This window comes from Anser anser (assembly GCF_964211835.1).
Source record: "Anser anser genome assembly, chromosome: 8".
Taxonomy (NCBI): Eukaryota; Metazoa; Chordata; class Aves; order Anseriformes; family Anatidae; genus Anser; species Anser anser.
The window spans coordinates 10,961,613-10,974,066 of NC_139728.1; the positions used below are offsets into that span (position 1 = coordinate 10,961,613).

A 12,454-nucleotide genomic window follows, 5' to 3' on the forward strand; every position below is an offset into this window, starting at 1 on the left:
CAGCGCACCCGTGAGCGGGGCACAAGGCGATGCTGCCCCGCTGGTACCCGGTTTGGTGCCCGGTGCTGTGGGAGGGGGCGGTCCTGGTGCTGTCCCCCTCCACGTGCCGCCCCCCCAGGGGGATCGGGCCCGCACCAAACAGGATTACGGAAAGTCTATTTACGGGACTCTTTTTTTTTTTTTTTTCCCTGCACGCATGGCAGCTTTAGCTCCCCGGCCCCACAAATCTCCCCGCAGCGCCTGCCGGGGATGCTAATCCGGGCAGCTTCCCACCCCCACCCCCGGCACCCACCTCCCCAGCACCCCCCCAAACCACCCATCCCCTGCACCCCCCCTCCCCATCCCATTCTGCCAACCACATGTTTTGGGGTCGGGGGGGCAGGGGAGCAGCTGGTGGCGAGGCTGGGCCGGGGCGGGGGTGCACAGGGGGTGGGGGGCGGGTACTGATGCTGGGGATGAGCCCCCCCAGGGAAATCAAGGAGAAGGAGGCAGCAGCGACAGGCGATTTATTCCAAGGGCAGGAGGACGGGGCTGCGGGAGCCAGGGCTCCCCGTCCTGCCGGCCCTCTCCTCCCACCTGGGCGAAGTGAAGACAGCAAGAAAAAGGTTGCAAATCGGATTGACGCCCCCCCTCCCCCCCCCACCCTTCAGTCCCCCACCCCTTAATAAAGTTTATTATCAGCTGGGCTCTAATCCTTTTAAATCCCCCGGGCCGGGGGGCAGGGCCCGGATTAGGGAGGGCAGCGTAATCCCAATGAATTTGTTACAGGGGGGATTTAGGCAGCGCCAGCACAGCAGATGGCCCCGGCCCCAGAAAACGACCATTTTCCTTAATGATTCCTAACAAGGATAAAAGGGCAGAGGGAAATGGGGCCAGGTCCCCCCCCCGGGGATGCTCCCGCACCCCTGCCCTATGCCTGGCCACGCCGAGCCACAGCTCAGCACCGGTGCTGGTTCATTTCCAGCTCGTTTCCCCGCGTGCACCCCTCTGCACGAGCTGCCGGCCTGTCCCCCCCCGTTGGGGACAAACCAGGAGCCGGGGGGGGGTACACAGCAGCCCCATGCAACAAGGAGGCAAAAAGCAGGGGAAAATTTAGGGATGAGCCAAGACAGCTGGGCCGCCGTCGGCAAAAATAATTTATTCCACTAAGACAAGCAGAGAGCGAGCAGCGGTGTGTGGGGGGGGCGGACACAAGACGCAGGTGAGACCCACGAGTGCCCCCCCCTGCCCCGCAGCGCCTGGGGGTCGGGGGTGGCCCCAAAACCCAACGCTCCCGGCCCCAGCAGTGGTGTGACCCCACGGGGCTGCCCCCAGCACGGGGCCGGGACCCGAACCACCGTCAGCACCCCCGCTGCACCCCGCAGCACGGGGAGGGACGCAGCCACACCTCCGTTTCCACCCCCTGCCCCCCCAAAAAATCACCCTCCACCCGCTGCCCTGGGAGAGGCAGCAAAACCTCTCCCCGGGGCGAGGCACTGGGGGGGGGTGTCCCTCAAATCCCAGGGGCCGCCCCGTCCCCCTGCTCGCTCTCAGGCCACGGGGAAGCCGGGGCGACCCTTGCGGGCGCGGGTGCGGAGACGGAAAAACGTGTACATGCCCAGGAGGCACATGGAGGAGAGGAAGTAGAGCGCGATGCAGAGGCTGACGTCCAAGCGGGAGAAGCCCAAGCCGAGCACCCGCAGCCAGGGGCTCCTCTGCAAGCCTCCTCCCTCCTCCTCCTCCTCCTCTTCCTCCCGGGTCTCCGGAGCCCGCAGGCGCTCCCAGCCGGCGTCCTGGCGCAGAGGGATGGTGTCCCGCTTGCTGAGCCGCCGGCGCCGCCCGGCCGCCCGCAGCGCCTTGCTCTTGAAGTGCTGCTCGCTGAAGGAGTCCAGGTCCACGATGTCCTCACCCGCCTCCCGCAGCCGCGGGTTCCTGCGCACGATGCTGGGGCGACGCAGCTCGGGGGAGCCCGGCCGCCCCGTCTCGCTCTCCCTGTCAGGTTTCTCCGCCTCCTTCTCTTCCTCTTCCTTCTCCTCTTCCTCCTCCTTCTCCCGGGGGCTCGCGGTGCCCAGCCTGGCGCCCACCACTGCCTCCTCCCCGGCCCGGGGGACGGGGACGGCGTAGTCCAGGTCGATGTTGCCCGGGGAGAAGAAGGCCTTGAGGAAGCTCAGCACGGCCGCCTCGTCCCAGGCGTGCACGCCCCGCTCCTCCTTGTGGCACTGGGGACACATGTCCGGTGGGGGCCACTGCAGCTTGGGGAACTGGGGGTCCTCCGTGTCACCACCTGGAGGGGCAGCGGGTGAGAGGGGTCCTCTGCAGCCCCCCCAACGTGCTGGTATCGACAGCACAGAGCAGCGAGCAGGTGGGGACGGGGACATCACGGGAGGACGGGTGCTCCAGGGGGCAGTTTTGGGAGGCTCCATGCATCCAGCCCCTGTGCCAGGGGTGGCATGGGATGTCCCTACCACCATGGGACCCCATCCTAACGAAGCTGTTGGCCAACTCCACCATGACGAGGGATGCTCCTATGTCCCGAATCCCTTCCCCTTGGGAAACCACCCCGGCTCGGTCCCCAAATATCCGGGTACCACTGTGCCACCCATCCTCTTCCCCACCTCGGCCCCCTTACCTGCCAGGCGCGCGTTGACCTTGTTGTGGTGGGACCAGAGCCAGAGGACGGCCTCGTCCCGGCCCTCCACCTTGTCCATGGACTGGGCCGCCATGGCCTCGAAGTGCTGGGCGCACTCCTGGCAGCCGAAGAAGTACCTGACGTAGCAGCGCATGGTGCCCAGCACCTCCAGCGGCAGCTCTGGGGGGTGGGGACAGAGAGCAATTGGGGACCCTGCAGAGCCTCCACCGCTCACCATCTCCCCCCGGGACGGAGCACCCCCCGTCCCCCTGCCCGCGGAGGGACGCCGTTACCTTTGTCGGGGCCGCCCTGGGCAGCCTGGACGGTCAGCAGGTGGAAGACGGTCCAGAGCCCGCAGGGGTAGCCGCGGAAATGGGGCTCGCTGCCCCTGCAGCCCACCCAGGTGACGTTGGTGGGGAGCACGGCCGGGGGGGAGGCCTGCAGGACAAAGGGACACGGCGTGACGGGGACGGAGACTGATACGGGGAGGGTGGGCAAAGGGGAGGGGGGGTGCCTTACGTCCTTGTTGTTCTTCACCGCCTCCTTCAGGGCGCTGCGGGGCAGCTCGGGCTCTGTCCAGTTCCTCAGCCAGCCGTCCAGGGTGTGCAGGTAGCTCTGCACACAGGGGCGCCCGGGGAAGTACTGCGATGAAACGGAGGGAAAATGGGTGAGGAAAGCGGCACAGCCCCAGCGCCCGGCCCTCTGAGCAGGGCAGAAAGCTGCTCCGACAGGGAGGCAGCGAAATCCGATTAGCGGCAGCGCTCGCCAACCGCAGGCATGGCGGGGAGATGGGGAGCCCGCGAGTGCGTGCTGCTGGCAGGAGGACAGACAGACAGAGGGACAGGCTCACCCACGGCCGCCAGAGAGACAACAGCAGATACAGGAAAAGCAGCCGGGAAGTGAAAGGAATGAGCATTTTGCTCCTTTTTCGCCCAGACCAATCTGTTCTCCCTGTTCTCTCCAATGACACCATAAGCTCTAAATTTGCAAGGAATTCATCCGCCATCTGACATTGCTGCTGCAAAGCGCCGTTCCTTCCTTCCACGTGAGGCTTTGACCACACGATGCATGGCTTCCCAGCTGTCATTCCCTTCCCCGTCATGATTCCCCCAGCCGCTTGCCTCCAACTCCTCGTGGGAATGCAACAGTTAAGGCTCGGCCGGGCTGGCAGCAATGCTGGTGCCGCTGCTCCGTCCCGTGGATGAGCGTGGAAACGGCAGCACAGCATGGGCTCGGCAGCCCCGGGGAAAGCCCCAGCACATGGTGGGGATGGAAACGCACCGCAGGATCTGCCCAGCGCCAGGGGGTTTCAAAGAGCCCAGACTGGGAAGAGGCTCGCTCAAATCTGCTGGTGAAATCCTGGTCCAAACGCAGTGCTTGGTGGCACCGCATCTGCTGGCTCAGAGCCCCTCTGCGCTCGAATCTCGCCAAGCCCCAGAAAGGAGGCCTGAATTCAGGCTCTTCCACGGCACCGCGCAGAGCAGCAGCGCCTTTGCCAGGCTACCGAAGGAGCCGGCGCAGAGCAGAACCCCGAGCTGAGCGCCCAGGTCGGACAACGGGAGCTGCAAACCCACTGCCACCCGCTGCAGGTGACAGCACCTCTTCTGCAGGCACCCAGCCTGCTCAGCCCGCGGACATCCACCCCTCCCTTCTCACCCGAAGCCACCCAGCACCACCAGGACTTCCACCCTGGGCCGCACCTCTGCCTCCTGAACAAAACCACGCCAGCGCCCGCACACGGAGGTGCGGGCCGGGGCAGGAAAACAAAGCCCCCAGCACCGCTTTGACCGAGCAGGGGCTGGCACAAACCGCAGGGCACAGCTTCAGAGCGGCGTCCGGATGGGGACGCAGGGCTGGTGTCCCAACTCCGCCACCCCCGTGTGTTTGCATTTTGCCCCGAATCGAACGCGGGCGGCTCCCCTCCCGGCTCCTCACCTTGGCCAGCGTGGCCACGTAGCACTTGAAGGCGGCCAGCTGGGCTCCCGACAGCGTGGCTGCCCGGGCGGCTTCCACCCGCAGCGAGTAGTGCAGCGCGGACTCCAGGTCGGCCATGTACACCTTGGAGCTGGGGGCACAACGCGACGCCCGTCGGCGCTCTGCTTTGCGCCCCCGGGGTCTGATTTTTGGGGGTCAAAAGGCCACGATCCCAGCCCCTTGTCCGCCCGCGGACACGTCACCTCCTCCCGCCCCCCCCTCTGCCATCCCAAGACGCCCGAGCGGGGCTCTGACCGGTCAGCCTGCCTCGGCTGCGCCGCGCGGGTCTCGTTGGGGGCGCTGGCGGTGACGTTCAGCCGGTAGGAGCCACGCGTGACGCCGGAGAGCGTCCGCAGGTAGTAGGTGTAGAAGGAGCGCGCCTCCAGGTACCTGCGGGGAGGGAGGAGCCGTGAACCCACCTTCTCCCACCCCAAAACAGCCGCTGGGAGCACTGGGGAAGCACCCCAGCGCCCGCCCCGCGCCCCCGACTCACACGGGCAGGCGGGAGAAGGAGCCGTTGCGGAGCAGCAGGTAGCCGGAGGGGAAGGTGGTGACGCCGAACTTCTGCACCAGCTCCTCCTCGCTGCTCAGCACCCTCCTCACCGCCACGTTCTCGTACTGCAGCAGGTCCAGCGCCACCTGCAAGCGGCCCCGGCGTCAGGCGGAGGGCAGCAGGGATTTTTTTTTTTTTTGGAGGTGCTGAGCATCCCCATCCCTCCCTGGCCACACGCATGCCAGGAGGAGAAGGCAACGCCACGTGCACCGCCGCCACCAAAGGGGTCCAGGAGTTGTTTGGGCGCTGGGGACAAAGCCAAAGCCAGCCGCACCCACCTCTCTGCCCACAAAGGAGTCGCTCTTCTCGAAGATCAGCGCCAGGTACTGCTCGGTGTTCCTCTGGAAGAAGCTGTGAACCTCCTCCGCGCTGCAAGAGAGGAGCGTGGTGGCGGCGGGGGAGCCCTGCAGGTGGCCCCGCCAGCACCACCGGGGCGCTTTGCCCCCCCATGTCTACGGGTCCCCGTCCGCAGGGATCGGGGATGGGACACTGATGTGGTTCCAGCCCCGGTTCCTCCCTGCTGAGGTTTCCAGCCCTGTTTTCTGCTCCGGTTCACGGGCTCTGAAAGCCCACGGGGTCAACTAAGGAGGCAGAAAACAAAGCGTGGGCAGGGCAGGAGGGAGCTGCACGCTCACCCATGGAGAAAAAAAACAAACAATAAAACAAAACAGCAATGAATTTGAACCAGGGTTGTTTTTTCTTTTTCTTTTCCTTTTTTTTTTTTTTTTTGGCTAGGACATGGAGAGCTGCAGCATGACCCTGGCCATGCTCTGCAGAAAGCTGAATGCTCCCTCCACAGGCACCACCTTGCTCTCTTTTCAGCGAGGCTGAATTAAAAATAAAATAATAATATATATATAAAAAAAAAAGCTGGCTGACCGCTTCTGGCTCAGGATTTCCCTGGAAAACCCCTTTTCCTGCCTCCCCTACCTCGCGGGCTCCAGCGGAGGGCACGCGGGCGGCCAGGCGTCCAGGCTCTGCTCCAGGTTGGTGATGATGGCACGTCGCAGGTCCGCGACGGTGGCAGCGGGGTCTGTGGGGGGACAGGACACGGGGCTGAGCTGTCCTCTGGGGCTTCCCTGAGGGTCCAGCCAACGACCTGACTCCCCGCACCCCCCCAAAAAAAAAAAAAAACCATGGCTAAAAGGTCCCCACACCTCCGAATACTCACTAGCAATCCTTATCCCATCCTCTGCCTTCTTGGTGAAAGCTCTGAAGAACTGAAAGGAACACAACACAGATAAACACGAGGTGTCCCCGCCTCGCCGGGCATCCCCGCGCGTGGGGCGTCACCGGGACGGATGCTGCCCGGCTCCGGATGCGCCTCGCCCGCCCCGAGGGGAGGGATGCTGAGCACTGCCAGGCGGCACGGCGCACACCTCCAGGGGACCCAGGGGACCGTCCCAGTCCCACAAACCGCTGTGTGCTGCCCCCGAGCTTCCACTAAGGGACGAGAAGGGGTTTTTACCCCTGCCCTGCCCGGGTTGCGCCCTCTCCCGCCTCCCAAGGCAGCTGCGGCAGGCAGCCGGAGCAGTGAAACCGGATTGTGCCACGTAGGTGTTTGCTTTGCAGGCCGGGCTGGGAGCTGTTTGCAGAAGGCGCTGGGCTCCGACAGGGAAGTGGGGACGAGGGGGTGCGGAGCCACAGCAGCAACACCCGCTGCCCAGTGAGACCCCAGGGCAGGGCAGGGCACAGCTCCCGCACCCCAAATCTTGACCCTGTGCTAGGTCCATCAGCCTGCTGGGCCCCACAGCCCCAGCACCGCTCGCTTTCCCAGCGGAGGAGGAAGCCGGGAGGGTTTTCGCTGCTCCAAAAAGTCTGTTTTTTGCAGCAAAGCCCCAACGAAGCCCGGCCGGCCCCGTGGGCTGCACGCACACACAGGGCGTTTGACTGGTTCCAGCTCACCGAGCTGCAATTAACCCTGCTTTAATTAAGCGATGGAGGACGGGACCGCCCTGGCACCCACCTCTGAGCGCAACAAACAGTTAAAAACCTATCTCCCCTTCTCCCTTCCTCTCCTTCTCAAGGAGATGGCAGCTCGCCCTGCTTGCCCGGTGGGCATCCTGCTGGCTGGAGAGCGCCTGGGGAGCTCTGCCTGCCCTGCAGGTGTTGGACGGGGCTTTGTTTACAGTGGGAAGCGCTGAGAGCCGGCGTATTTACACAGCTCAGCGGCCGGGCAGGGGCCCAGGAGGAGGGATGGTGCCCTGCCAGCCGCTGCCAGCAGAGGTTCCCATCCCGGGCAGCTGCTCGGCCCTGGGGCGAAGCAGCCTGCAAAGTCCCAACGGGAATATTTTGGTGCAATAGTGCTGCCAGCCCCATTGAGCAAGAGAGGGACGGCCACGAGGAAGAGCACAGTGAAAACCGGGCACTGGCAAGGGGCAAAGGGGCCTCTCCCCACCATGCACCCCCCTCGCCTTACCTTCAGCGTGGGGAAGCCGGTGATCCCAAAATTGGCGCACACTTGCTGGTTGGCCTCGTCGGCGCAGTCGATGGCCGCGAGCATCACCGCCGGCCTCCACTCTGCGGGGACAGAGGACAGGGTCAGCACGGCCACGGCCCCATGGAGCAACCCCACAATTCGGGCAGCTCCCGTGCACATCCCCATGCGTCGCCATCCTCGAGGACATTTTGCTTTTGGGGAGCATGAGCTGCCAGCTCTGTCGCTTTGTGCCAATCCTCGGCGATGGGAAAACCTCTCCCTGTCCCTCCTGGTGGTGACGGTGGCCACGGAGAGCTTGCGCAGAGCCAGGCACGGGGCCAAGGCAGAGCTAATCTTTCTGACGCCAACGCTGCCTGCAGCAGGGCTGCAGACGCCCCACGCATCCCTCCCGTCTCCATCTCCCACCTCCACCTCCTCCCGCAGCCCCGGCGCACGGCGAGGACAGCTTAAGCACCTTGGCCTCTTTTCTTGCCTCCCAAAGCTCGGGGGATTTGTTCCAATCGATGCTTGCTTGGAAAAATCCTCAGAAAAAGAAACACCCACCCCACGATGCGTATTTTCAGTACTGCTGGAGCCCTGCCCACGCTTTTTCTACCAGAACTCGGAGCCGACCATCAGCTGGGATCCCTCAATACCAGCAGCACCCAGGGACAGTCCCCATCAAAGCGGGGACGCTGCCCGTGGCCCCAAATGCTTGGCTCGGGGGTTGGTTACGGCCCCACAGCACGTTGAGCACTAAGCACCGGGCGCGCTCGCGCCCTACTTTTTTGGACGGCAAAAGCGACGGCAGAGCCGGGCGAGGCGGCGCCAGCCCTGCACGCCCTGCCCCGGCCGGGCGCAGGCGGCTCTGCCCGCGGCCGCCCGCCCGTCTGGTTCGGCGGGATGGGGCGCGGGGCCCCGGGATGCCGCCGGGACTGGGGAGGGACGGCTGAACCGCGGCTGGGCACAGCGGGTGAGCCGGGCTCCGGCTTGTCTCGCCCCAGAAAGATGGGATGGATGGAAAGCGAGGGGGAACGGGCCCAAAACCACGTCGGCAATGCTCCAGTATGAGAGACGGGCAGGGGAAGGAGATGACATTCGTGACCCTTCTGTCCAGCGGCGTCCCCGGGGAAGGTCCACGGGCTCTTCAACCAGCAGGATCTAGCGGTTCCAACCAGCAAAATGGAGACCAAAATCTCCGAAATGGCTCCTTTTCAGTTAATAAACACAACAGGCTGAGGCCACCGTGCCACGAGGGTGACGGTGCCACGTGGGGACAGGAAGGGCCGTCGTGGCCGCGGGGGCAGCCGGGGGCGAGACACGCTCCTCCACTCATCGGCACGCAGCGCCCCGGAGCCGGCGTCCTGCCCGTCGAGCCCGTTCCTGCAAAAATCCACCTGGGGGGATGGCGGCACGCAGGCTGCTTCCCGCTTGCCAGCGGCACACGGGGGACGGCTTCCGACCCCGTCAGATCCCATCGCAGGGCGAGCGTCCGCGGTACAGCTGTGTCCTTGTGGTGCCAAAATCCAGCCCGGCTTCAGTCTGCTAAGCATCCCCCAGCGGTGTGAGACGGGGCGAGGGTCCCCGTGCCGGAGAGGGGCCGGGATCCCTGGCGTTCCCCCACAGGGGATGGGGCGCGCACCCTCTTGCCCCCATCCTTCGCTCCCTGCCCTGGGAGGGGCGCCGGGCCCGGCTCAGCGGGCGGTGTGCGCGCCGTCAGTCAGTGCGGTAACAGGGAGAAACGCGGGGTGCGGCGGGAGGCAGGGCGAACCCCGGCGGGTCCCCGCGGCAGGTGCCAAGGTCAAATTGGGGATGACAAAACGGGGGCGCAGCGCCCGGCCCGGCGGCCCCCGGGGGCTCGCCCATCGCCCCCCGACCCAGGGGGTGCTGGGGCCGGTGTTCTCCAGGCCGAAGCAGGTCCAGGGCCGGTGCTGAGCCAGGCCTGGCACGAAGGGTGCTGGGCAGCCCCGCCGGGTGCCGGCGAGGGGGCGCGGGGGTGGGGGTGAGGATTTACGGGGGCGACCGCGGGCACTCACCGCGGATGTCCTCGGCCAGGGCCCGCCATGTGGGGGCGAAGTGGACGCAGTGCCCGCACCAGGAGGCGAAGAACTCGACGGCCCAGGCGCTGGGGGAGCCCAGGATGCGCCGCTCCGCCGTGTCGGCCCCCAGCAGCTCCAGCGGGTCGCTGGGCGCGTACAGCCCGCGGGGCCGCGCCGCGGGCAGCGCCAGGGCCAGCACCAGCGCCGCGGGCCACCACCGGCCCCGCGGGCCGCCACCGCCGCCGCCACCGCCGCCGCTCCGCGCCCGCCGCCGCCACATCGCCCGCCCGGCCGCCCCCCGCCGCCGCCGCCCGGCTGTAGGGCCGCCCGCCCGTAGGGCCGCCCGGTTTTTGGGGCCGCCCGGCTTTGGGGCCGCCCCCGGCGGGCGGGACCGGAGGGGCGGGGCTCAGCCCCCACACACACACCCCGCCGCCATCACAGCGCCCCCTGACGGGAGCTGCTCCCGCCTGAGGGGGGGGTTTGGGGGGGTCTGTCAGGACACCCCCCCCCCCACACACACACCACACACAGATCCCAGCTCGGGGGGCTCAGCGGCACCCCGACATTTTGGGCGGGTGCACAGCCTGGGGGGGTCCTGACCTGCACCACCTTGCGCCCCTACACAGCCCCCCACTACCCCAAAGGCCCCTCCTTGTGGGGATGGCAGAGGCACCCAGCGTGTCCCCCTGCCCAGGACCCCCACCCCACCGCCAGGCAGCCCCCATCCCGCGCACTGGCCGGGGGAGGCAGGGGGGTGTCCCAGGAGACCCTCCCCAAAAGGCCACCAGCACCCGCGGAGGCACCGCGTAAAATTCTGATAAAACGACACAAGACGAAAGGCAGCTGATTCAGCCCCAAAACCTGCGGCGCTGCCATTATGGAAATTCCTCGAGGGAAGCTGCCTGCGTGACGTGACAGCAGCACCCAGCTCGGACACCCTGACGTCAGCCAGGGCCACGCCGGCTGGGTGGCATCTGCAGGGGTGTCCCCCCCACCCATCGCTGTCCCCACACGTGGCAGGGACACCCAGGGATGCACAGGGCTGGTGGCTGCCATCGAGGAGCGATGCCTGCCTGCGTTACGCACCACAAAGGCCCCAAATCCAGCTCCTCCGCCCCAAAAAAAAGCAGGGATTCCCAACCTTCCAGCCCCAGGTGGGGCCGCGGGCTCCCTACCCGCCCGGCCGTGCCGGTGCTCACGCACGCACCCGCCTCACCAGCCGGAAGGTGCCCGTTGCACAGCGCCCCGGGGCAGAGCTGGACGTGGCCTCCCCCCAAAAAAACTCAAAAGCCACCCTAAAAGCTGCTGTCTCCAAAAGGAAGGTCTTCCTGCCTTCCCCGCCCCGCGGTGACAAGGGGCCCCGTGATGCGGGGTGCCCATCGCTCCCCAGAGCCGGGTGCTGGCTCCAGCCCCAGAAAGGCCATTAGCCGTGACGGGCCCCACCTAGGTATTTTAGGAGGACTTGCCATGCTAGAAAAACAAGCCTGCGAGAGCCAAGCCTTGCCCTGGCAGGGGAGCACAGGGGCCTCGGAGCGGGGCACGGCCCCAGGGGTGCAAGGGGGAGGCGATGGGGATGGAGACCATGGATGTGAGGGCAGCAGGGCTGCCCCCACGCACCCTTCATGGGTCCAAGCTGATGCGAACGGGGGCAGAGGGTGGTACAACGCATCCCAGGCAGCTGTGATTAAATCCCGACGGGATTATCACAGCACAGGGAGGGGGCCCCTGCGTGGCTGATGTGAGCAGCAGCCTCTGGCTGGTGCAGGGGTGATGCCACGTCTTGCTGTCAGCCAGCAGGAGATTAAAAAACAAAAATCCTGCCGGCAGCCGCCCAGTTTCTGTCCAGGGCAGCTGTTCCCGACAGCCTCAGTGCTAAGGGATGTAATCACCGTTATTTTACCCTGGGCTAAATTCCTTGTTTTAAGGGCTCATCAGCGTGATGGGGTTATCACGCCAAAGAAGAGGCTCAGCACCAGCCTAATTGGCAGCATCCTCCCCATGCAGCTCGCCCCTCCCTCCCAAGGCAGCCCAAATTCCTCGAATCCTTTTTTAGCTGCAAAAGCAACTCCCGCGCGCCCCAAGGCAGCGAGGGGAGAGCCCGCAGCCCGGGGCTCCGGCTCCTTTTGGGGTGAGCCAGGCCCTTGCTCATCCGCCCCAGGGTGGGGATGCTCCTGCTTCCGGGGAGCCGCGGCGTGGGTGCTGCCGACCACCCTGCCGCCAGGCTGGCGCGTCCCTGCGGCACCAGGCGCGGGCTTGCCCCCATGGCCTTTTTTTTTTTTTTTTTTTTAATTTATTTTCTTAAGATCAAGCTTTTCATCTCTGCGTCAAGCTGGATTTTCATTGCAGATCGCGCCTGAAGGCAAAGCAGAGCTGTTTTTTTTTTGTTGTTGTTGAAGATGGATTTGAGATTAACTAAAATGAATTTTAAAAATAAAATAAAGAAGTGGTAGAAGGCCAGAGAGGCTTTGGGAATGCCCTCCAAGTGCTACCTGCCGCTGGTCCTTCTCTTGCCCTTTGGAGCCCCCAGCCAGCCCCAGAGCCCAGCTTTAGGCTCTCATGCTGTGGCTGGGAACATGCTTGATTTCCATTAGTAGAGCTCAGCAAAATGGCTTCAGCACCCAGCTCAGCATCCCTAACCTGGGGAAGAGACATGCTTCACTCCCACGTAACGAGGCTAAGGATCGCTGTAGATGCTCCCAAGCTGCACAGGTGCCGTGTTCATTAAGCTCATCAGCTCTCAGATCTCCCTTCCCAGCCAACAGGAACTGCCTTGAGGTCAATGAGATGTGGGCTAAGATCCTCAAAGGCCACTAAGACCTCAGTGAAATCGTTCGAGCCCTGCAGAACTCGTTTCATGCACC

The 12,454-nt window shown here is 65.2% G+C and overlaps 1 protein-coding gene across 1 annotated transcript; it reads right to left on the minus strand.

The window, feature by feature from the left end:
• Positions 1 to 1,118: 1,118 nt before the first annotated feature.
• Positions 1,119 to 9,888, minus strand: QSOX1 (quiescin sulfhydryl oxidase 1). The gene is made up of 12 exons (XM_083845590.1): positions 9,591 to 9,888; positions 7,555 to 7,655; positions 6,307 to 6,355; positions 6,066 to 6,168; positions 5,414 to 5,504; positions 5,076 to 5,221; positions 4,838 to 4,972; positions 4,544 to 4,673; positions 3,128 to 3,250; positions 2,902 to 3,046; positions 2,609 to 2,788; positions 1,119 to 2,263 (listed from the first exon to the last, which is right to left on the minus strand). Exons 1-12 carry the CDS (start codon positions 9,871 to 9,873, stop codon positions 1,530 to 1,532), a joined length of 2,220 nt encoding a protein of 739 aa, XP_083701716.1. The 5' UTR covers positions 9,874 to 9,888; the 3' UTR covers positions 1,119 to 1,529.
• Positions 9,889 to 12,454: the final 2,566 nt, after the last annotated feature.